The sequence below is a fragment of the Xiphophorus hellerii genome, chromosome 9 (assembly GCF_003331165.1).
Source record: "Xiphophorus hellerii strain 12219 chromosome 9, Xiphophorus_hellerii-4.1, whole genome shotgun sequence".
Lineage (NCBI taxonomy): Eukaryota > Metazoa > Chordata > Actinopteri > Cyprinodontiformes > Poeciliidae > Xiphophorus > Xiphophorus hellerii.
The window spans coordinates 1,894,609-1,917,695 of record NC_045680.1 but is presented as its reverse complement, the minus strand read 5'-3'; the positions used below and the strand labels follow the sequence as shown (position 1 = coordinate 1,917,695).

General features: G+C 36.7%; 1 protein-coding gene across 1 annotated transcript in view; it reads right to left on the bottom strand.

Moving 5' to 3' along the window:
* Window positions 1-23,087, bottom strand: part of LOC116726005 (ephrin type-B receptor 1-like) — a 105,527-nt gene that overhangs the window by 9,575 nt on the left and 72,865 nt on the right. Inside the window, exons 11-19 of the mRNA XM_032572458.1 lie at window positions 22,959-23,064; window positions 19,588-19,649; window positions 19,300-19,497; window positions 13,696-13,943; window positions 10,205-10,272; window positions 9,665-9,812; window positions 8,984-9,133; window positions 1,138-1,334; window positions 876-1,034 (exon numbers count right to left, since the gene is read on the bottom strand). Of these exons, the coding sequence (XP_032428349.1) occupies window positions 876-1,034; window positions 1,138-1,334; window positions 8,984-9,133; window positions 9,665-9,812; window positions 10,205-10,272; window positions 13,696-13,943; window positions 19,300-19,497; window positions 19,588-19,649; window positions 22,959-23,064 (1,336 nt within the window). The remainder of the gene's footprint in view (window positions 1-875; window positions 1,035-1,137; window positions 1,335-8,983; window positions 9,134-9,664; window positions 9,813-10,204; window positions 10,273-13,695; window positions 13,944-19,299; window positions 19,498-19,587; window positions 19,650-22,958; window positions 23,065-23,087) is intronic.

Sequence of the window (23,087 nt, the reverse complement as noted above, 5' to 3'; positions counted from 1 at the left end):
TAGGAAAAATGTAACAGCAATATTATCAAATTTCAATATTGGTCCAAATTTTCATATTGGTACACCCCTAATATTTACCAATAATATTGCCATTGCATAATTTGATCATTTTGTGCAGCTCAAACCCTACACAACTTACTTTACAAAAGAAAGACACATAAAATGACTGTTTTTGTATCAGTGTACTATAAGATGCGGTTGTATATTAATAATACATATATTATTAATGACTTCAGAGTGGTTTTTAAATAATGTCTTGGATCAGAACGTGCTCAAATATCAAGTTTAATATAACTGAACTAATGCTAAAAGAGCCAGAAGTAAATGCATGGCCACACATCCCATGAAGATCGTCATACCCATTGCTTTATATTACCTATAAAAATGTAACATGAGGAGCAGTTTTAAAACCTAATTAAATATACATGCAGTGCTGAATTTATGATGCAAAGAGAACAAATTAAAAACCCAAGAAATTTGAGTTCAGGTGGGTCGCCCGTCCGTTTTTTCTCTGAGGAAGTTGTTCATTCTGCATGAAATGTGAAACTGAGTTCACTGGCTCATATACCTGAACGGTGCCTTCTTCACACCCGTACATTTTAGCATATATATAATTAGTCCCTTTGGGTAAATTTCCTCTCTGTATTCAGAATACTTCAGGTTCAGAGGGCATCAGTGCAGTATAGGCGTACCAGAGGAAAGTCTGACATTGGTGTCTTCTTTAAAGTTACAGTATCACTTATTGCCTTTAGACATCAGCAGCTGGAAAGTTGCAATGTGATGCATATAGCAACTATTTAACATAGTTATACAATTTAAAGGCGCATGCAATGAGAATGACAGAGGAGAAGTGAAAACAGTTAGGTCAGACATACTCAGCTGTGATTTGTGTGACCAGGGGCAAAGATGTGAACCCTGATCCGATGAAGGAGTCTCTATACTGGGTCATCTTCAGAGCAGCCAGCCAGTCCTCCACCGAGCTCACCCTGCTCAGATCCGGAGCTCCCCGGTCTAACAAAGGATGATGGGAAGGACTGCAGGGAGCAGATATAAGGAACCACAGAGATGATTAGAATCTCACCTGCATCGCAAACAGAGACTGTTTGGGTATGGAAATGAGTTAATATCTCTGTTCACCCAGGAGCCATGTTGCTGGTGCCGGCTTTGAGAGATGCAGGGTTGCGGATCATTTTGTCCAACATGCTGACAATGTCAGAGAACTTTGGCCTTGCGTTTCTGTCTTTCTGCCAGCAATCCAGCATCAGCTGGTGCAGCACTACCGGGCAGTCCATGGGAGCTGGCAGTCTGAAGTCCTGCTCTATGGCGTTTATTACCTGGAACGCAGCAGACCGGAGAAGCAGGCGGATTTACACAATAAGGCAGGAGCAAAAGGTAAACCTGTCCAAAAAGGAAGTCACAGAGTTTCATTTTTTGAAGAATGAATGTTGTGTTCTTGATCCTTTGCCACATATTCACTGATCAATATTTGAACACATAGTCTTGAACACTTCAAACTCATTTTTATTCTTTGGCATTTCCATATGGCCTGACATTGTAATTTACTTGTCCTGTCTGTTTTAACTTGTGTTTTTATTCTTTTATGTTTTTATCTGTGGTTTCATGAATACTGTACAGTACTTTGATGCAGTTGATATCTGTTTTTAAAGTGCTTTATAAATAAATTGACATCGACAATAATTGGGTATTATTCTGTGGAACATAACTCAGATTTCTTCATGGAAAACGTGTCTATTTATGAATTAAAATAAAAATGCAGTCTGAGATGCTGAAAAATGCCTCATATTTTAGAGCTGGTATTTGCAAGCAGCAGAAGTGCCATTCATTTTTCTTGCTGCTGATTGGCTGTAAACTCCAATAGTGGAATTAAGGAAGACTGTGGATGTTAGCTGCTGTGTCAAGTTGGTTCCCACTGTTTGTATTAATACACATTAAAGCATATATGCTGTTAGACCTATATTTGCAAATTTCAGCTTTTCACTGTTAATGATAATTCTTAGTCATTTATCCCTGAGACCAACCCAGCAACATTGTAATCTTGTGACATTTTGTTGGTTAATCTGGTGATATGTTGTCAAACTCATTATCCACAATATTCATTTTACAGAAATCAATGATATACAACACAGGCATAGGCATTACGACCTGATGTCAAAAGGCATACGATAAGGTAAATGAAATATCACAGATAAATATGCAATGATACAAGTGAGCATATGAGAATACTCTGGATTTTCACAGTAACAGAAATAAAGAAGTCAGAAGATAGATAATGACAGAAGAAAGATAATATCTTTGCCAAAACACAAATAAAATCCAACATTGGCTTGTTTCAATATATTCAATATATTCAATGAATGTTTATTGCTGTAATATGTAACTGAATTACAGTTGTGGTGGTTCTGATATAAAAATCTGCTGCAGTGATAAAGTAGCTGTTCCTTTTTATTAGTTTCTATTAATCTGCTACTTTCCAGGTGGTAATGAATAAAACTATGAAAAAAAAGGCACCACAGGACATGGACTACCATTCTTCCTATGCTAAAATCTTAAAAGAGAAAAATACTGTATATGCTAGATGCAATGGCTCCATTTCAACAAAAATCAAACTTCCAAGCATTGGGATTGAGACTGGAGATACACCTACTTCCATCAGTCCCTCCCTCCTCTCAGCTTTGATACAAATCTACATTTATATAATACCTGAACTTAAAAAAAAAAGCTCAGTACTAAACGTTTCATCCTACATACTCAGCAGCACAGAGTCATTCTGAGGATCAAAGAGACAAGCAGCATGGTGCCGTCATGAAAACTCAAGAGGAGAGAAAAACTGCTTCTTATGAAAGTCATTTTCCTTTAGCATTTCTGTGATCACTTCTCTGAGTCTGCACTACTGAATAAACACCCACATGTAGCAAGCTCCAAAACAAAATACAGTATTTAAAGGGGCGTAATAATTTCAGAGGGCAAAATAACAAAGAGACAAACTTTACAACTCGGGTTTTGTGCAACAAGTAAATGGAGGCAGTTAAATAACTGGAGGAATTGACTATTTTTGCACAGATGTGTTCACAGACTACAAACAATTCAAAGTCATGTTGCTCAGTTTAAGATATAAACTGATTTAAAAAGTAGAGAAATAGAAACAGCAGAAATGTTGCAGTCATGAATGAGGCATCCCATCATGACGGCTTAAGGGCAAAAACAGGCAGGATGTGGTGATCAGTGCAGCCTGGGAGGAGAACAATATTTGAGTTAACCTTGAGTAAAAATTAGCTAACAGTTCAGAATTTTCATCTGGGCGGTCACAAATTTTATCCTGATATTTTTCTGTAAACAGCAGTAACACATTAAAAATATCAAAGTATAAATTACCATCTGAAATCACTGTATGCCAGGAACATGACATGATTTAAATGATTCACAAAAACAATTAAAGTTATGGATGTAATGCTTGTCAAGTCTACTGAAATGTGTCCTAATGGCTTAAAATACACCATTTTATGAGTTAATTACTGTACAGATGTCAGATAACATATTTCTGGCAGTTTTCTCACACACCAATTATTACCATCTGTCTTGTCTATTCAGAAAGCTGATGCTTTTCTACATAAAAGACAAGCAAAATTTTGCCTCCAGACAAACCAGCATTTTGTTTAAAGTTTGATTAATAAAATGTTAAATTATAAGGGTACTGACAGCTTTTAGAGCCAAACACCACCCGTAGATGTGGTGAACTGTAAACTTGTGAAAAATGGCTATAGACAGAGTGTCTTCATAACAAACAGATCTGATAACACTCAGTGGGGCAACACAATCTGATTTTATTATTTTTTTAATTGACATACTGAGTCATAGTGGATCAAATTTTTGTTATTTAGCACTAAAACTAAACTTTTGATTTACGCAAAGGATGTTGAACATCTAATCAGAATATTTGAGTAATCAAAGTTTTATCATTCATATTGATGTAACATTAAGATGTAAAATATAAAAAGGTTGAAATTGTTGACTACTTCAAACATTTTAGTAATGTCATGTAATAACCTCTTGTTAAAACTTGGTTTGTACTGAAAAATTATTCAATGACATGAATTATATTCTTCTAAGTAATACTTTTTTTGGTTCAGTTTAGCTATAAAATGCACTTTTAAGTAATTTATTACATATTAGTCCCATGTCTTATGAACTTTAAGTTGAATGTTGATTGCTTACTTGTAAATCTTTATAGACATTTTTTCAGACTCTTTCTGCTTTTTTGGCCAGCACAGTAGACTAACTGAAATAACAGATGCTATGAACTAACAGCTTCCAAACTACCATGAGAAATTCATAAAGAAATCCGTGTTTCAGCTAAATTAAAAGCAAAAAAAAAACTTAAAAGCACACAGAAAGCTAAGGAGATATACAAACTATACATTCTGCTATTAAACTGTCAACATAGGCCATCTTGTAAAAAAAATGCCACTAAAAAACTATAACTGAAAAACATGGCAAGAAGAAAAAAAATGAAGCGTTTCCAAAATTACTTATTGCTTCCAAACTGTGAGTAATTGAGATGAATAATTGTAATTAAAATGTTGACCAAAAATATTAATAAGTGTGATTTATTTCATAACTGATCATAAAACATTAATAAGTGTCCAGCTTCTGTTTAAGCAGAGCTAAATTCTGCTAATGTTTTCCGCTTTTGGTCCTGATCCATATTTCACATATGAAACTCAGATCGATAAATCTGTTCTTCAACAGAGCAATGCCTGCATCACTGCAAAATAAAAATATTTATATTTTTATGATTTTTTTTGTTTTGACATTCCTGCCAGTTGCAGGTTGTTTTCACCTATTCCAACCATTTTCCATGTTTCTCCCTGAATCTACTGATTATTTATTGATGTCGCTTTATCATCGTTTCTTTTTTCCTTCCTGTCATCCTGCCAAAATGCTCCAGTCTGTTGCCTTGTTCCCTGTCTACCTCAGTTCATGACCTCTGCCACTTTTTAGACTTTTGCTTGTTAGCTTTTTTCCACAACAGACGTCTCAGAGACTCCTGTGCTTTGACTGACCTTGTAAACCGTTTAGCTGCTTTGGTCATACCTGAGACCGACATCTAACCACTTCCAACATCAGCCCACTTTCAAATCTGGTGCTTACTCTTCTGCAACCATTTAGCCATAAAATTGCAAGACGGAAACATGAGTGTCGTTTTATTTTCCTGACTTTCTGCAAATTAAATGTAACGTGCGTCTGTGAGCTATAAAAAGGTGGCACTTGTACAATCGTCTTGCTGGGGATTTGGCTGCTTCCAAGGTGAACTCCAGTTGACCCTGACACCCTTCTTAGGCTTTGTAATGCATAAATTCACTCTAAGCACCCATGCCAATCAAAATAGCAGAAAGTGTAGTAAAACATCACAGGTTTCTTTCATGATTAATTCATGTCGAACACTGCACCTGCAGTGGCTCTGCTGACAATTTCACTCCTCTGTGTTCTTTGAAATCACGTGTGTGTAGGTGTGTGTGTGTGTGTGTGCACGTTCCTTTACACATGTCGGCCTGCGTGTGTGGTTCGGTTGAAAGCGAGTCTGAATGTATGATAAGTGTGAGCTCAGGGTGTCAGCTCCATGCATAGTTAATGCCCCCGCAGACCCTCGTTAGCTGTACTGGAAACACACACTCTTCCCCATCATTATACACAGACTGTTCCATTATAAATCCGTCTCTGTCATTACACTGAATTTCTCTCATTACGACTCTAGAGAAGCTGCGGCTCGGGGAAAAGCGGAGGAGGCGCAACGGGAGGAGGAGAATGGAAAAGAGCCGGAGTTAAGAGCCGGAGGAGAACGAGCAAAGAGACAGAGGAATCTCCCACAGGAAGTTGACTTTATTTAAGAATATTTTACAAGGAATTTTGTCCTGCTGTTGAGATGTTAGAAGTCGTTGCCACAGATAAACTCTTTCACAGAAAGACAAGTGATGCATAAACTCAGGCTTAAGTTTTCTCTTCAGTAGTACACAAACGTTTACACTTAATCTCATGTTTTTTGTTTTAGTGCAGTGATAAAGATTTTTAAAAGTACCTGGCAGACATATTATACTTTTGATTGGAGTTTTTAGCTAATGTCTCTTTGGACATCACCTTGCTTTTGGTAAACCACTGTTCTTTCGATGGGAAAGTCTATTAAATCTTATGAAAATCAACAAAATTATATCACCTGTAAGACTTTTAATAACAAAGAGCCTTCAGATATTGGGTTCAGTATATTAACAAGCACACTCAAAAAAGTGAGACAAAATTATCTAAAAAGCATCTGATGTCCAAATAAAACTTAAAGAAATGTTAATAAATACAACTATAAATAGATTTTCTTTCAAATATATTGAAAGTGTTTATTTTGTCACTTAAGGATCAGAACTCTCTCTATATTTCAGATTGTTTTGTGTTAAAGAAAAAACAACAAGAAGGAAATCTGTAATAGTGAAAGGAAATGCTCAGTTTTGAAAAAGTTTGAATCTGAAAAGGTTGGAGTAGAAATCAGAGCCACTAGATCAATACATTCGCTACAGTTTCAGCTGCAACTCTCGTCTTTCCAGAATTTGTATATCTAGAGACTAAAATATTTGTTCATTCTTGCTTGAAGCAAATACTAGAGAAGACATCTTAAGGGTTTTTTCCCCCCCAACAATAGTTGCTCTATCAACAGATTTTCCCAACTGAAGCGCTGATCTCTGCTGCTCCAGTGGAGTTACTACCAGACTCTTGGCCAGTTGTTTGGCAGCTTTTTCAGTGAACAACAAGTCATTTCTTGGTAGTTTTAAAGTTATGCTTCCTTGTTTTATTTTTGCAAGGAACAAAAATAAAAAAGGGCCAGACCTCATATTTTAAAATCCTTAAAATTCATAATGATGCGCTACTTTGTGTTTATCTAACACAAGAAATAAATCCAAAAAACTTTTTTTTGAAGTTTGTTACATTACAAAGTGGGAAAAAGTTCCAGATATATCATCTCGCCACTATTGCAATTTCACAACAAAACTGTTTGCAAGCAAAATACAAATAAACTACAAGGGGTTGAAGCTTTTGCACACAACTGTTGACAGAAAACTTCAACTGATTGGGAGTGGCGGTTTGAAAACTATCAGCTGAGATGAAATGTTTTGTTCAAAATGCTTTGAACACGTTTCCCAGGAATAAACCATGAGGCGGCCAGTTGCTGAAGCATCACTGTCTCTGCAGTAATTAAATAAGTTATATGTTAGGGTTGAGACTTTAACATATTTATTCTGATTAATTAATTACAACAAAAATAAAGCATAACCCTTCACCCCTTCCTGCAAAAAACTGCTACCAAGTTTGGATCTGATGTGACTGCATAAGTTCCTGCATATTTATTTATTTATTCAGCCAAAATGTATTTGAATTAAAAGTCGTTAACGCCAGAGAATACCGGCAGTGTTGTGAGACATCCAGACGAGGTGAGAGGGAAAAACAATGCGTCACTGTTGCTATGCCAACATGCTTTTAATAAAGAAAGTTTTTCTCAATTTACGATATTGCCTTTTAGTTCATTATTCAGCATTCAGAGAGGGGGGTGAGGCGTTAAGAAAATACATTTACTATAGAGGACATTAAAAAAAAAAATCACATTTCGATTAAAATGCAGCGACCGTGAAGAGTGACAAAGAGAGGAGTTGAACATTTCTGAATGCAGAACTAAATGAAAGTATGAAGAGTATACAGAGAATTAGAAGAGTACGAAGTGCAACGGTACCTACACTTAATGCTGCCGCATTAAGACATTTTGAATATTACTGCATCTGGATCTTTACTTGTGTCAAATATTGGTATTTGATAAAATAGGATAAATTGTGATTATTCAATTGCAAAGACTCTTGTTTATTAATTTTAATCACATTAAACTACCAGTATATACACAGTCACATTTAATACATTTGAATAAAACATAAAACTTGATTTACCTCAATTAACTGAGTGAAACACATTCTAAATGTGATTTTAGGCCTTTCTTTCTGTTGATTATAATTATTTTCCAGTCGATGAAAAACAACCTTCAAGATTAGGATATTAAATCAGACCACTAAAAATGATCAATACAGAAATGTAAAGTATTTCTAAAACCTGCTTAGGGATTGTTATTTTTTAAAAAAAAGGTAATTTTAATCTGACAACAAACCTCATCAGAACATATTCTAATTTATTGAATATGACTGCATATCTACATCTTTGGCTTCTATGTGTCAAACCTTTACACACTGCATGAAGTTTCATGTAGCCAGATTTGGTATTTAGAGCCAAAAGAAACTATAATCTCAGTCTCATATAATATATAATATAACATCCTCAGAATAAAATCCCCCAAAAATGAAAATGTCTGTGATCCAATCTTTTAGAACTTCTCGTCCTGAACTCCATTTTCTTTTAGTTCCAAGAGCAAAATGGAGAACTCAGGAAAAGCTGGGGAATAGTTCGCTCTTCTAAATTATAGCTGACAGAAAAAGCAGCAGAGAAATGGGAATGTCCTCTTTTATAAACCTGCTGATTATTTCTAGCCTAAATCACAGCAGGACCAGCGTAATCTCGGAGAACTTAATAGAATCAATGCGATGCAAATAAAAAAATAAGGTAAAGAAATGCTGCGGCAAATTGATCATACTGTGAAAGTAATTGGAATAAAGCTGTCACTACAATAAAGTATCGCCTGCAGTAAACATCTGCTTGAAAGCACAATCCTGATACCTTTGGACTAATGCTCAGGGAAGAAAAACACATGTGACACCTGAATTGATGTCCTCATTTTCCGCATCTTTTCCTCAGACATGTCGACTCCCTGCTGGGAGAGACGGCAAGGAAAAACAAACAAGCGCAGCCTCCGAAAACACCAAACAGCCGCAGACATCAGAGCAGCAGACAGAGAGACAGAGAGACAGGTAACCAGGTGGTGACTTACATCTTGGTTGCTCATGTCCCAGTAAGGTCTCTCTCCGTACGACATCACCTCCCAGGTGACGATCCCGTAACTCCACACATCTGAAGCAGAAGTGAATTTCCTGTAGGCGATCGCCTCTGGAGCCGTCCACCGCACTGGGATTTTACCCCCCTGAGGGGAAAAAGAGCGGGAAAAAAAAAAACCCGAAGACAAAAGGCAGAGATAAAAGATGACAGTAAAAAAAGAAAGGCTGCATTGAGGGAATTTGTCATACTTAGGAATTCAGCAAAGGTAGAACAAAGTATAGGAAAAGGTCATAGGAAGGTCATAAGAATAGTGTGCAAGACATGGAAGTGTTAAAAAAATTGAAAGAATCTGCACATTGACTGTATTAGAAGAGCAAACTACATTCATGTTCCCTGTTTTTTTTTAGAAGTAATGAAGTAAAGAAAAAGTACACCAAACTCAACAAATGTGAACAAACATATGTTTTCCAATCTTTTCTTTCCTAATAAAAAAGTATTGGTAAAATAAAAGCTTCTCTTTTCAGACTGCCGACAGAAATCCAGGATTAAAGGATGTAATATAACAACATGCTGGTTTCCTGTGTTTGAAATACGATCTGTTGAAGGAAATTACACAAAGTATCACAAAATCCCAGAAAGAAGCTGGGAGTTTCCAGAGAAGTTTTTTCCTCCTTACCAGTGAGCTGGTGTAGGTGGGGTCAGAGGTATCCTCCTCCAAATAACGCGATAAGCCGAAGTCGGATACCTTACACACCAGGTTGCTGTTCACCAGAATGTTTCGCGCTGCTAAATCCCGGTGAACATAGCTCATCTCCGCCAGGTACCTGCAACATCAACAGGATTTATTGACTCAACGTGTGTTATCTGTTGCAAGCTTTGGTGCACTAATGGAATTTAGAGTGTGTGTTTGTGCCTTTGTGTGTTTGCGTGCTCGTGTGTGAGCTGCCGCCGATAAAATCGGAATGAGATTTAATATTTCTGTATGTTTGCGTGCTCACAGCCTGCAGTAAAACACAGACGCTATCTGTGTTTTACTGCAGGATGGGATGTGAGAGCTCAAGCTGCCAAGTTGTAAAATACCTGGACTTACATTACAGCAGGTAGAAGAGTTAAAGTGTGTACCGTCCTGCATAAGGAAATCAATCACTGAGGTATCAGAGAAGGTTTCCTGTTTATCTTTGTAATAAAATGGATTAGTGTGTGTTTGTGTCGGCACCTCATTCCAGATGCGATGCCTCTCAGCATGCCGACCAGCTGGATGACTGGGAACTGACCGTCGTTTTGCTACAACACAGAAACACATGAATGGATTCTTATTTTCTAAAAGTATTTCTCAACAGGTCTTTACCATTTATTTAAACTTCTGAAGTTGACAAGACACAACAGTATCGTAAAGTCCACATAACATAAATTTTCAAAAAACAAATACAAAAAAAAAATCACTAACACCGACACTCATCTTGAATTAATATCTCTAACCTTTAACCAGGTGTGTCCAAAATGTGGTCCAGGGGCCATTTGAGGCCCTAGGGGGATTTTGTGTGGTCCCGAGTGCAATTCGAAACTGACACAAATTTGTTTTGCCAAACGGCAGATGGATTATTCCTGATAAATTAAAAATGACCAGACTTTTTATTTTCTTTTTGATTTCATAGTAAATAGAACCCTGGCTATGATTATAACAGAAATGTTTTTTTATGATCAAAGGCATAAATTTATGACATTAAGACTAAACTACTCTCTGTCACTGTAATGCCAGAAAATTGCATAAAAAGAAAAATTGAAAGGTTTACAGAGATTATAAAGTCATAAATTTGTGATAAAAATGCCAGAAGTCCTTTATGTGGTAAATTAACTGATATTTTCTAACATATAAGTAATAGATCTGGGCTCTTTTCTTACATCAGAAAGACTTCCTGCAGGTACAAAGTCACCATGAACGACCCGGGACAGTTAGGAAAATGATTTATAACTCTACATTCATAAGACAATATTCAAGATTTGTTTCTCGTTTCTCGGTGGAAATTTACCACAAATGATCTACAATAGCTGCTGCATTAAGAACTGGCCCTAACCTGTGGTAACTTTAATTGAAATGTTGCTACAGAAAATCCCTGTTCAGTCACAAGCCTTTCCTCTCATCGTGAATTAAGATGCTGTTGTGCAAAAATGTTTTACTTAGCTAACAAGATGTCAGTTATCCTTGACATAAATCTAGCATAGCTTGAAAGAAAATGAGTAATTGAAAACAAAATATTGCTGTAAATGTATGTTTTCATCACCAGCAACTGTCTAGTAAAATTAGAAGTCTGGCAGGTGAGATAATATGCAGAGACAGAGTGAAAGTTAAGCCAAAAGCTTCCAAAAGCAAACCTCTATGGATTATTTCTCCATAAAACATCAAACCACTGCAGCTCCACTGACGTGGCTGAGGAGTCTGACCGTTTCAGGAATAAAAAGCTTCCAAACATATTTGTAGCTCTTAATCCTTGTAGTGTTTGCCAAATTATTTAGTTTCTCTTTGGAATTAAGAAAATGTTTAAAAATGGAATTGAATGAAAAACCACAAGTCCAATCTATAATTTATTGGGAATTTATCTAATAGATCAAAACATAATCAGGAGCCAGGAGTTGCAGAGAACCAGAGCTCAGGTGGGAGAATCTGTCGACAAATCAGCTATTAATTGTGCACACAATAAATTTATCCTTTATGAAAGAGCAGCAAAAATTAAGCATTTGTTGGAAGGAAGCTATAAGAAGTTCCACTTAAAGTTTGCCAAGAGCCATGCAGAGGAAACGGCAACTGTGTTTGAAGAAGGTGCTTTGGGGCAAAATTTGGCCTATATGCAATCCCAATGTATAAAAATAACTACACATCACCCTGAGCACACCATCTCCACACTGAGACATAATGGAAGCAACATCATGGTGAGGAGATGCTTTACTGCAGAGGGAAAGATGTACGAATCTAATTACAGTCATTCTGAAAAACATTACTGTAGGAAAACCTGTTGGAAGCTGCACAAAATGAGCAAGCCACAGTTAGAATGGAATGGTAGATAAATAAACATTGCAGGAACGGCATAGTCAAAGTCCAGAACAAAACTGAGAATCTATGTGTTGACCTAAAATGCAGACATGTTTGAGTTTGTGACTGTAGTGAGAAAATAATGAGCCTATTTTTAAGGGATAAACATATTCCAGCACGGCACTAAACCTTTCTAGGAGAGTGGATTAATCTGTGATAATATCCCAGAATTAATGGGTTTTCAATCAACACAAACACATTTTTTTGGTTTGTTTGTTTGTTTTCCTGTGCACAGATAAATGCCTCAGACTGGCTTATGATTCCTCCTTTTTAAAGAGGACATTTGCTAACAATCTTTGCCTTTAGGTGAAGTGGGCTGACGGCACCCGCAGCCCCCGTGGGACAGCCTGACATCTTCACAGACATTCATAGCCATGTTTATAATCCTTCCATTAACCGATTAATACAGATAAATCTCGGTCAATTTGTGAAACATGTTTACAGTATTCACTATGTACTGTAGAATACGCTGCACCTGCAGACTTTAAAATGGACTTTTGGATTTTTTTTTTTCTTTTTGGCATCTCAATTTCTTTCCTCCGTGTCTTTTAAACCTTAGAGAAGCCCCCGACTGACATAGTTGCAGTCTGCTCTGTGTGTCTTTTAATTCATTTTGTGCAGTAAACTGTGACTTTGATGCTCCCCTGGCCTAATCCTCCGCAGGGAAAAACCTTCTAGGTGCGCACAAACACACAAGCAAGCTGCACTGGCGCTGCAGGTCCAGTCCGTTCAGGATGGTCACGCCAGGACACCAACACCGCCAGGATCGATCACTGAGAGTGTGTGTCTGTGTGTGTGCAAGTCATCTGATGGTTTCTGAGTCAAATGGGGTCGCGCTGTGAGAACTGGGCATCAAAGAGTTGTCTCTTTCTGTTTTTAGAAGCACCTCAAAAGGAAGTCGGGATCAAAGACATGGACAGGCTGGCAGGATGAGGGAAGAGTACAGGAAGGAAAAGAGCAAAAAGCTAAAAAAGGAAGGACAGGAGGCTGTTTCTGTCTCCTCTTACGTGTCATTTTTGAAGCTCGTAATCCTTTCCTCAACTGGCAGTTTGTCCTAACAGTACAGCATAAATACTCTACATTTATGCACATTTAACTATTAAATGAGCCTACGTAAAACTAGGGCTGCAACTAAATTATTTTAGCTATCGACTGGTTATTCTGACGATTAATTGGATAAAGAAAATGTTTAATTTTACCACTTCAGCCTTTTTTACACTATATCAGAATGCTTTGCTTAAAATGCAATAACAGCATTCTTTTAGCAATTTTGAATCAGGTGAGGCTACTGGAGGAGGTTTGGCTAGAGTATATTTATGTTGCCTTTTTATCTTAAATGCGACATATTGTTTTTGTATAGTTTTGGCCTTACTACTGCTCTGAATATGTTGAAATTTTCAGCAATTAGGACATTTTTTTTATTTTGAAGTTAACAATTAAACAATCATTAAATTAGTTGATGATGATTTCTATAATTGATTAATCACAGTTAATCAGATTAATCCTTTCAGCCCTTACATAAATCTGACCTAGCCTAAAAGTACTGAGTGTAAAGCTGATACACAGAGGACCCTTGTGTTGGTCTGTAAACAGTATTCTGCTGGCAGAATGCTCCTTACCCTCAGGAATGAGTCCAGAGCGCCGTTCTCCATGAACTCTGTGATTATCATCGTCGGTCTGCTCTTTGTGACCACGCCCTCCAATCTGATGATGTTCGGCTGGTCGAACTGGCCCATGATCGACGCCTCGGCCAAGAAGTCTCTCCTCTGACGCTCAGAGTAGCCCACCTTGAGGGTCTTGATCGCTACGGGGATTTCTTTTTTTCCAAGAGGTTTCAAGCGACCTTTGTACACCTCCCCAAACTCACCTTAAAAATTACCAAAAATTAGACAGCAAAATACAAAAAGGTAAAGAACAAATCCTACATGAGATTCCAGAAGGCTGCACAAATTAAAATACAAAATTCATCATTAACCACATTTTCAGTTTGAAACTTATTACCAGCTATAAATGAGCATGGAGAAGAATAATTCTATTCCTACTGTTTTTACAGCAGCTGAGTTGGTGTGTTTTAATTGTGGTAATGCTCTAATGCTTCACACTCCCTTCATTCTGATGGACTCTAAGCAGTTCCAGCAGAGCAAACAGAGGCTGAAGGGCAATATTTTTTGTGTGTGTGGCTTAAAAGTGCAACAAACAAACGAATCCCATTTATTGCTGCTCTCTGGGGTGAGAAAAGGTTGTGTTTTCGATGTGTGAACAAGATAAAAGGATTGTGCTATTATTATTATTGCTCAGACACATAGCGTTGCACGACACGTCTCATAATCTCTTGATTAAACAAAGCTTAATGGATCAAGCGAGTGAGCTGAATCACAGGGTTCATAGGTTTAAATCTTTTGTGAACATCCTGCTACATCCATTTACTGAGTGGGGATCTCTGTTATTACTGAGTTTTTTATTTATGAGTTTCAAAAAGATAATAGTTAAAGGTTCAACGTGTAGGAGCTAGAAACTTTTACCAGGATAAATTGCAGCTAGTTAAATAAGACTCACACATATGAACAAAACATAACAAAAATCTCCAAAGACTCAAATTAAAGGCAATGCCCTTCTCCTGTGGGTGAAATTAGGATTTGTATAGAAACTTTAAACTGAGGTACATTCCAAACCGTAATTTTATTACTTCCCTAATAGTTACTTTTTGTCTCTTTATACATGCCATCATAATTTCAAAACCTTCTGAAATGCTTAGGTTTGAGTTTGTGTCTTTGGATCCCCAGAACCAAACATAGAGAAGCAGCATTCAGCTTCTATGCACCACAAATCTGGAACAATCGTCCAGAAAACTGCCAAACAGCCGAAACATTGAGTTCCTTTAAATCTAGACTAAAATCCCATCTACTTAGTTACTCCCATAACTAGAAGACTGACCAATATTTTGATGTTTATTTATGATTTTGATGACAAAATGTAGCATTTGTTACTGGTTTCAAAATCTGTGACTGATGTTTTTATGACTTTGTTTTGTGTTGTTTTTATGACGTATTCACTTGTTGCTTAATTGAAACTTTGAATTGTTTGAATAAAAGAAATCTTTAAAGAAGGAATACTTATTTATCACAGTGTAAGCAAAACTTAGATACAAGTCTGTCTCTGAACCTTATCCAAATATAAACATTTCTTTTATGGATGATCTGTAATATTTACAGATATTTGTGCTGTGATTGATAAAAAAACATAGTTGTTTGAATTTGCCATATGTTCCTTTAGAAATATCCAAGATCTGTTCTCTCTAAACCCGAGGTTGCGTTAACCGAATAGTTTCCGCCTGTGACCACTTTTGTAAAATGGTCAAAAGTCTGAAGACAGAAAAGTCTGAAGGTCATCTTTCATTTTGAAAGATTAGCATTCCCATTCCTCACCACGTAGTGCAAACACGCAGACATTTTTAACTTGACACACTGAGAACAGGTGACTAAAGCTCCCATGAGAGAATTTGAGTATCATCTCGTTCTGTTCTCAGTGCATCTCGATCGCAGTCACAGACCGGTGCAGCTGAACCACTGGTGCAGAAGGAGCGCATGATGTGGGATTTCCTCCCAGTGAAGCGAAGGCTTGCAGGATAAGGAACCTTCTCATCTGATAACTTCAGCTGGAGAAATGATTCCTGATTTCAAAACTTTGGCTGAGGTGGGGCTTGTGATTCCAGGCAGAGACTCCAGAATAACATCAAAACAACTATGACAATACCTGAAACGTCATGACAGTAACCTCTGCAGCTCATTGGAGATGTTTGATTACACACAGGCGGCTCCATTCAGGACCAGGAGGAAGTTGTAAGACTGTGGATTCTGACTATAGAATCTTTCATACTTCAAGTGCAATTGTTTATTTTCATTGTTAATATGTAGTTACAGTAAGTAAAGTCAGTGGTTTTTGTGATTGGTGAGAAAAAATTACATAAATTCATCTGCTTGATGTGAAATGGAACATTATTGATTCCCTATTAAGCTCGTTTGGGTTGAATATTGGTTAAAATTAACTTTAAAAAAATTAAATACCACTGAATGTCATTGTTATTTTAAATTTTGATGGGTAAAAATAGATGCTTTTATTCCCAATAGTCAAAATAACATTGCAAAAAAGTCTAGCATAATAATCTGAATTTTCCAAAAGTATCATACACACAATGAAAATTGAGCCCCATTCTTTCAGTTGAGTTCCAAAAACTGATTAAATTAAATTGGTGACAAGGAGAAACCCCTTACAAGAAGCTGAACTAATTCTGACTTTTATAATCTATCACCTGATAAACTTGCCTGGTCTGCTACAAGTAATTAAAAACTAGCTCCAATCTCAAGACTATTTTCATTCTGCAGAGGCACAGACATCTTCTGTCAAAATAAACGCACCGACATGATGATGGGGTACATGAGAATTGAATTAACTTCAAAATAAAAGTCATTGCTGCACAGATAAAAAATCGTTGCGTGAATAATAGATGAGAGATGGGAATTGGATGACAGGGCCGTGCCGTTGAGTCTCACACTGATCTGTGCTCCACATATCATCGCTCATTAAAAACTATCTTGTGTCAGTGCTGTAAATCAGAACAAGCACAGAAGGAAGAATGGAAAGAAGATGGGATGGGAATGAAAGAGGATGCTCTATAAATCTACGTTCAATCAACACTCTGTTAGTAAAGGACTGTTAGATGAGATGTCTTAGTCTGTCATATTATAAACATAATGTGTTTCACGACATTTCTCCAGTCAAACAAAGCGGTTTTTGTGAAGGACATTTCCTACAGGCTGACTGATAGTAATGGAAAGAGAGTGTTATCTCAAAGGAAGGGAATAAGGGAGCCAGGTGGGATATTATTATTATCTCCGTAGGGCTCTCTCTTCTTCTTTTATCTTCACTTCCCAATCTGTTATTCTGCTTTTTCTTCCATGGTTCATTGTTCAGGATTTGTCTGTACCAAAACAAACTAAAACTCCAGAGGGTCTAAATCACAGAAAGCGTTGAAGATCGGATAAAGTATCACAGGAGTACAGAGGAGGAAAACAAGAGTGAAACAATGTGAAAAGTGAGTTATGGAGCTCCTGAAGGACTCAAAGTCTGACCACATCTCATTGCTTTCCCTTCCCTCCCTGTCATTTTCATTCCTTCTCCATCACTTCTGTCTGGAATGAGAAACCCTTCCCTGAGAATAATAAAGCACCAAATGGAGGGATTACCAAAAGCCCCTCAAAGTGGTTCAACAGACCAAAGGCCAAAGCACATACTTGCAGTGGTGAGGGTGTGGCCCTGGTTCATGACCTTTAACACCCAGGGCTCAGTAGGCTCTTTGGGTGTGATTGGTTTTTGGTCCTGTGTTAAATAAGTTATGAGTTATCAGGAGCAGACCATCTGAAGGAAAAACATTTCTCAATCTGGTCCGAGTTGCAGTAAAAGAAAAATATTATCCCATAAAATAAAAGGTAATGGCATCTAAACGAGTTACAGATTATAGCAGAGAGGTATCAGTATTCACATGGCAACCCTCACACATTCACAATCCCTGTCACATGGTTTTTTATAATGCTGATCTTTGAACTATTTAAATCACTAAATAGGATTCAATTATACGAAATACCACCTGCCCATGAATTCTCAATGAGAGGGATGGTAAAGCAGTATTGAGGTTGGAATCATCTTTAAAATCTAGAAAAAAGATGAAAACTAAATCAATCATGTTAGAAGTGAAACACTTAGACTTTGACAAGGGCTGGTGCAATATTTGCAGCTTATAAACAACTAAAATAATTTTAAAAATTGAGTATTACATTTCACGGAGAGGTATAATGCAATAATGCAAAATGTAAGAATGTAGTTCCCTCATCAGAAACTTACTCAGAGTCCCGTGGCAGCCATTCATGGGCGCCTTAACGCCTTAACGCTCGGACATTCAATGGTCCGCCTGGTTACCCAAAGCTCCACCTTACCACACAGCTCCTCTAGACTAGCGGCAGCAGACATGAGCAAACACCTGGTGAAACTACGCATCTGCTGAACTCGAAGAGCGGTTGTAAACGGCAGCAATGGACGGCAGGTAAAAGTATTTTTGTGGTCAGAAATAGTGGGAGGTTCTTAAAGAGACAGAGGCCGGTTTCAAGACATCAGATGTGGTTATGATGGGAAGTCAAATTTCTTTTAGGTGATTTTTGATATATACAGCATTTTCATGACAACTGAAGGTACTTTATTGTCCAATACATCATATAAAAATTCATAATACCCTCCTTTAAAAATAATGTTATCCATGAGATTGGGGCTAATCATTCCTTCATATCACACTTATTTGAAGAAATATTTATGGAAATATAATTGTTTTTTTAAGCTTATAAGAAAATATTATGGTGAAACAAAAAGATTCATTAATTTCTTTTAGCAATTAGATTTTTTTTTTGTTTCAGTATTGAGTCAAATTGTTCAAAATGATCGAGTTGCTCAAATAAGTTTTTAGATCCAGTTAAGACATCAAAAAATAATATACAACAAAACCAGAGCAGTCAGTTTAAAAACTACAAAAATAGGTAAACATTTAAATCACAGCCCTGTGTGATGATTGTCTAACAAGCCGATTGATTATAAGATACGATGGTTTCTAATCATCAGAATATGTCTGGCTGATGAAGGTCACTCAACAAGATGTTGTTTGAAACATTTTGCATGAATTTCTCTCTTTCCTCCATTAAATCCAGAGATTATAGCATCAAAACAATAACTTCTGGTGAACTTTCGCGACCACCGTTGTTCTTTTGCCAAACATCACACAGCATTTCTACAGAATGAGCACAGAGCTCACGAGAAAATGCAAGAAGACAGTTTTAATTTATTCCTGTGAAAGCTTTCAGCATGAATAAAACATGCTGACTTCAAAGGAAAAAATAATAAGGCAAAATAACAAATTGGCATTGCATGATTCCAGATATTTCTCATCGACACTGAAATGTGGCACAGTTGTTTTATCTGGTTTGAGAGAGTTTTGGAATCACAATTAAACCAAAGTAAACATTTTCTTTACATCTTATTCTAAACATGGGAAAAAAAACTTAAGGTAGGATGAGAGTTTAATTTCAAATTTCTTTAAAAAAAAAAAAAAAGCTAAAAGAAACGAAAGAGAAAAAATGAATTAAGCAACAGTTCAAAAGGACTAAACCCATGAAAATCTCTACCTGATCCGATGACTTCCTCTATTTTGACACAAGAGGGGTCGATTTCTTTGGCAAATTCCCGCACCGCCTCGTTGGGATCTTCATAGGTAAAGGGGTCAATATAGATCTTGACCCCTGGTGAACTGCGACCCTCAGACAGGGTGGGAAAAGTCACAGTGGGGGTGGGACCGCTAAACATGTCTGGCCTCAGAGTCACTTCTGTAAAGAAAGTTCACAAATAAACTTTATAAAAGAATTTGGGAATTTTTAATTATTTTTACAATAATAAAATATAGATTGTGTGTCTACCTCCTCCTGTGTTGTACTGCTGCAGCTTGTCGCCATACACACTCTCCTTCAAATGTCTCCTCCTACAGTCAGAGGGAAAAAAAGACAGACAAAGCTTCAGGGGAAGAAGTCGCAAGAGCCCATAAATTTTACAGAGCAGCTCTAAATGTTGCAGGAGTAAAATGCAAATTGGCAATTTTCTCTCAAACTGGGTTGAAGTAAAATAGTTATCCTGTTAAAGAATCTGCTGCCGAAACAGTCTGTCTAGAACCAGTTAGGTTTGAAGGATTGTTACTGCTCTGTGTCATCAGCCCTCATTTTCCTGCTTTCCTCTGCAAACGGAACAAGTGCAGAAACATCCTGCAGAATCTCCACATGCCACTAGATCTTAACAAGATCCATAATAAAGGAGAACCTCAATAAAAAGTTGAAATCTAAAAGGGATACACTGCAGTTCAAGTTCTTATTTTTGTTAATTTTGACAATTACTGCTTATGGATAATGAAAACCCAAAATTCAGTTTCGTAGAAAATTACTATATCACGTGAGACCAATCAGAGAATCCTTCATGTACTTTCATCGTATGCTTGCCTGAGTCTCCTTTAGCAAGCATTAATACACTTGGAGCAGTTTTTTCCTTTACAAATGTGCGCAAACTTTATGTTGATATCCCGCTAATGTTGAAAAAACACAATTATGCAATTGCAATGTTTCCATAAAATAAGAAATAAAATTTAAATCACATTTGAATAAGTTTGTTCATATGATAAGTCATTAAAAATCATGTCAGCTGCGGATGTAATCATATTAATATTTCAGCATTTTCTGCAGTAGTAACATTCAGCTGTTGATCATGTGTTTCCATTAAATCTACTTTGGTGCAGCCCAACAACCCCCTCATCCTGGCATAAAAACTTTTTATCTAACAAATGTACATTTTTTGGAAATTGCCTTTTTTAGTGCAAAAGTGCAAAAATTTCCACTTTTGCTCAGTGGAAATTTCTTTTCGTAATTTTAATTTACACACTTTTATGTTTAATGGAAACGCAGTTGGTGTGTCAGTGTCTTCCATCTCCCTCTGTTGACAATACTGCACAGATTCTCAGGTCACCTTGATGGTCAATCAAGCACACTGACACAACGTCATCCAACCAGGTCCAGGTGTGGTTGACAGGTAAAAAAGCCCTGCTCGAAAGTGAAACAGGCTTCTCCCTACTTTTGCAAATAAGAGAACCATGAAGAGGTTAAGAAATTTCTCATATATGTCTGCAAACCTTTGACTTAATAGTGGACTAAACATCAGAGGACTTAATATCTGGTTCAGGATTTGCTTCACTAAAGATATATCCATCAGTATCTTCTGAGAGAGTCGTTTCTCCATTTGATTCTCCTCCAGACTCTTCAACAGGCAACTCAATGGTTGTTCCTGTTGCATGTGAACCTTTTTTATACCACATGTTTTCCCTTCGCTCAACATTTCAATAAAATGCTTGGATACATCAATGTACAAACAACCAGCTTCTTTTGTAATGGTCTTTCATAGCTTACCCTGACCAGAGTTTCCTTATGATTTTCTAGACCACAAGCCATCAAGAATTAAATATTCATGCATTGAAAATAATTTTCTTTTAATATTTTCTAAGAAACCAAATGTTATGTTTTTACTCCCTGTTAGCCATGATCATCAAAATTAAAAAGAAATAAAAGATTAAATGACAACACTTTATGAGTGATATCATTAATACATGAGCTCCACATTTTCAGTCAGAGCTGCACGGTTTGCAATTTGTGCAACACCTGAGAACATATCTGTAATTTAAGACATTACTTTACAAGGAGCTAGAAATTCAGATGTTGGCCAGGAAAACTATTTTTATAGGGTCATAACATTTGGCACACACATAAATAGAGCAGCGTAAATGAACATAAATCTAGGTTTTTGATGTGAAATTGATTTAGCTTTTAGGCTACTGAGTCCAACAACACAGTCAACAATCAGCGAGAGCAAACCTTCAACAACATTTATGAGAGATGAATCCCTAATGCCCACTGGCCAGACAAGATCAGCAGCTATAATCTGTGGCTAAGCATCCAATAACTATCAGCAGCTGGTGAAATTTGAAGAGGACAGATATGGGGAGAGCAAAAGCAGATACGTTTGGTCAGAGAACCCTGGAAGTTAACTGGAAATGGGACAACCTAGAAAATAAGGCCTCCCTTGAGAACAGATCTGCTGGGAGAGATTAAACGTAGGCGTACACCTGGTTACAGAAAGAAAGAAAGAAAATATTGGCTCAGATCTCAGAGGCCTGAACATCTAGAGGAGTGGCACATACTAATGAAGAAATCTTTATCTTGCATATATTATGAACATAAAATGAAAAAGTACTACACCTCTTAGAAGGTGCTTTGAGATATAATCAATCTAACATAATATTTCCAAGAATCTGTTTAGTGTTAAATGACCTACTTCAGTTTTACCTGTCCAGTGTAGACGATACAATTAAATAAACTTTTAATGTTGCATTGGATATAAATATTACAACCAAAAACCCACATCTTTCGCCAAAAGTGTCTTTTTATATTATTGTAAAAAAAACAAAGCTTCAAGAAATTTAAAAACAAGTTAGTTTGTTTAAAAACTGAAACAACTTCTACCTGCCAAACCTTTCTATTTCCCATTTTATATCTAGATGTGATGCCCTTATTTTACTTGTTTGAATTTTCTTTTAATCTAAACGGAACAATCAATTGAGTTGTCCATTTTTATATTTTTATATAAAACCTTTAACCATTTACCATACAACTCAAGATCAAGACCTCGCTGCACTTTGAAACCATCTTGTAATAAAAACTCCTGATCTGAAATCAATATCCTCGTATTCAAAGGAAGTCCAAAAGAGTTGCTGGAGCAGCTGAATGAAGACTTGATATAAATGTATTTTTGTCAAGTTTCTAGTGTAAATATCTTAGAAGACTTGAAATGCAATAAAACAACCTTACAAGTAACTTTTCAGCAAGAAATGTTTTAGTAAGTCAATAATTCCTTAATATTAATGAAAACATATTAGTTCCATTGGCACACATTTTTCCCATAAGTGAAATAATCTCCCAGTAGAACAAGTACTCTTTTTTTATCAATATTAAGGAAATATTGATTTAAAACAAGCTCCTCTATCTTTAAATCAAATCAAATTTGATCTGTATAGCGCATTTAAGCAACAAAGCAGTACAGTGATTTACATCCTAGAAACACGAATCTAACAATAATCAGTATTTTGTCTTATTTCAAGTTTTCTAAGATATTTCCACTAGAAACTTGCCAAAAACATACTTTGTAAGATTTTAGTTTTTTGCAGTGTAAATGTGTTAGTGTATCTGCTGTGTGTTACCTGGTACATACGATAGCGAGAGCTACCAGAGAGACGATACACACTCCGCCTACTAAAGAACTTGCAGTCAGGTAGAGCTGCTGTCCAAGCTCTGACTTGTACTCATCTGCAGAGGCACACACACACACA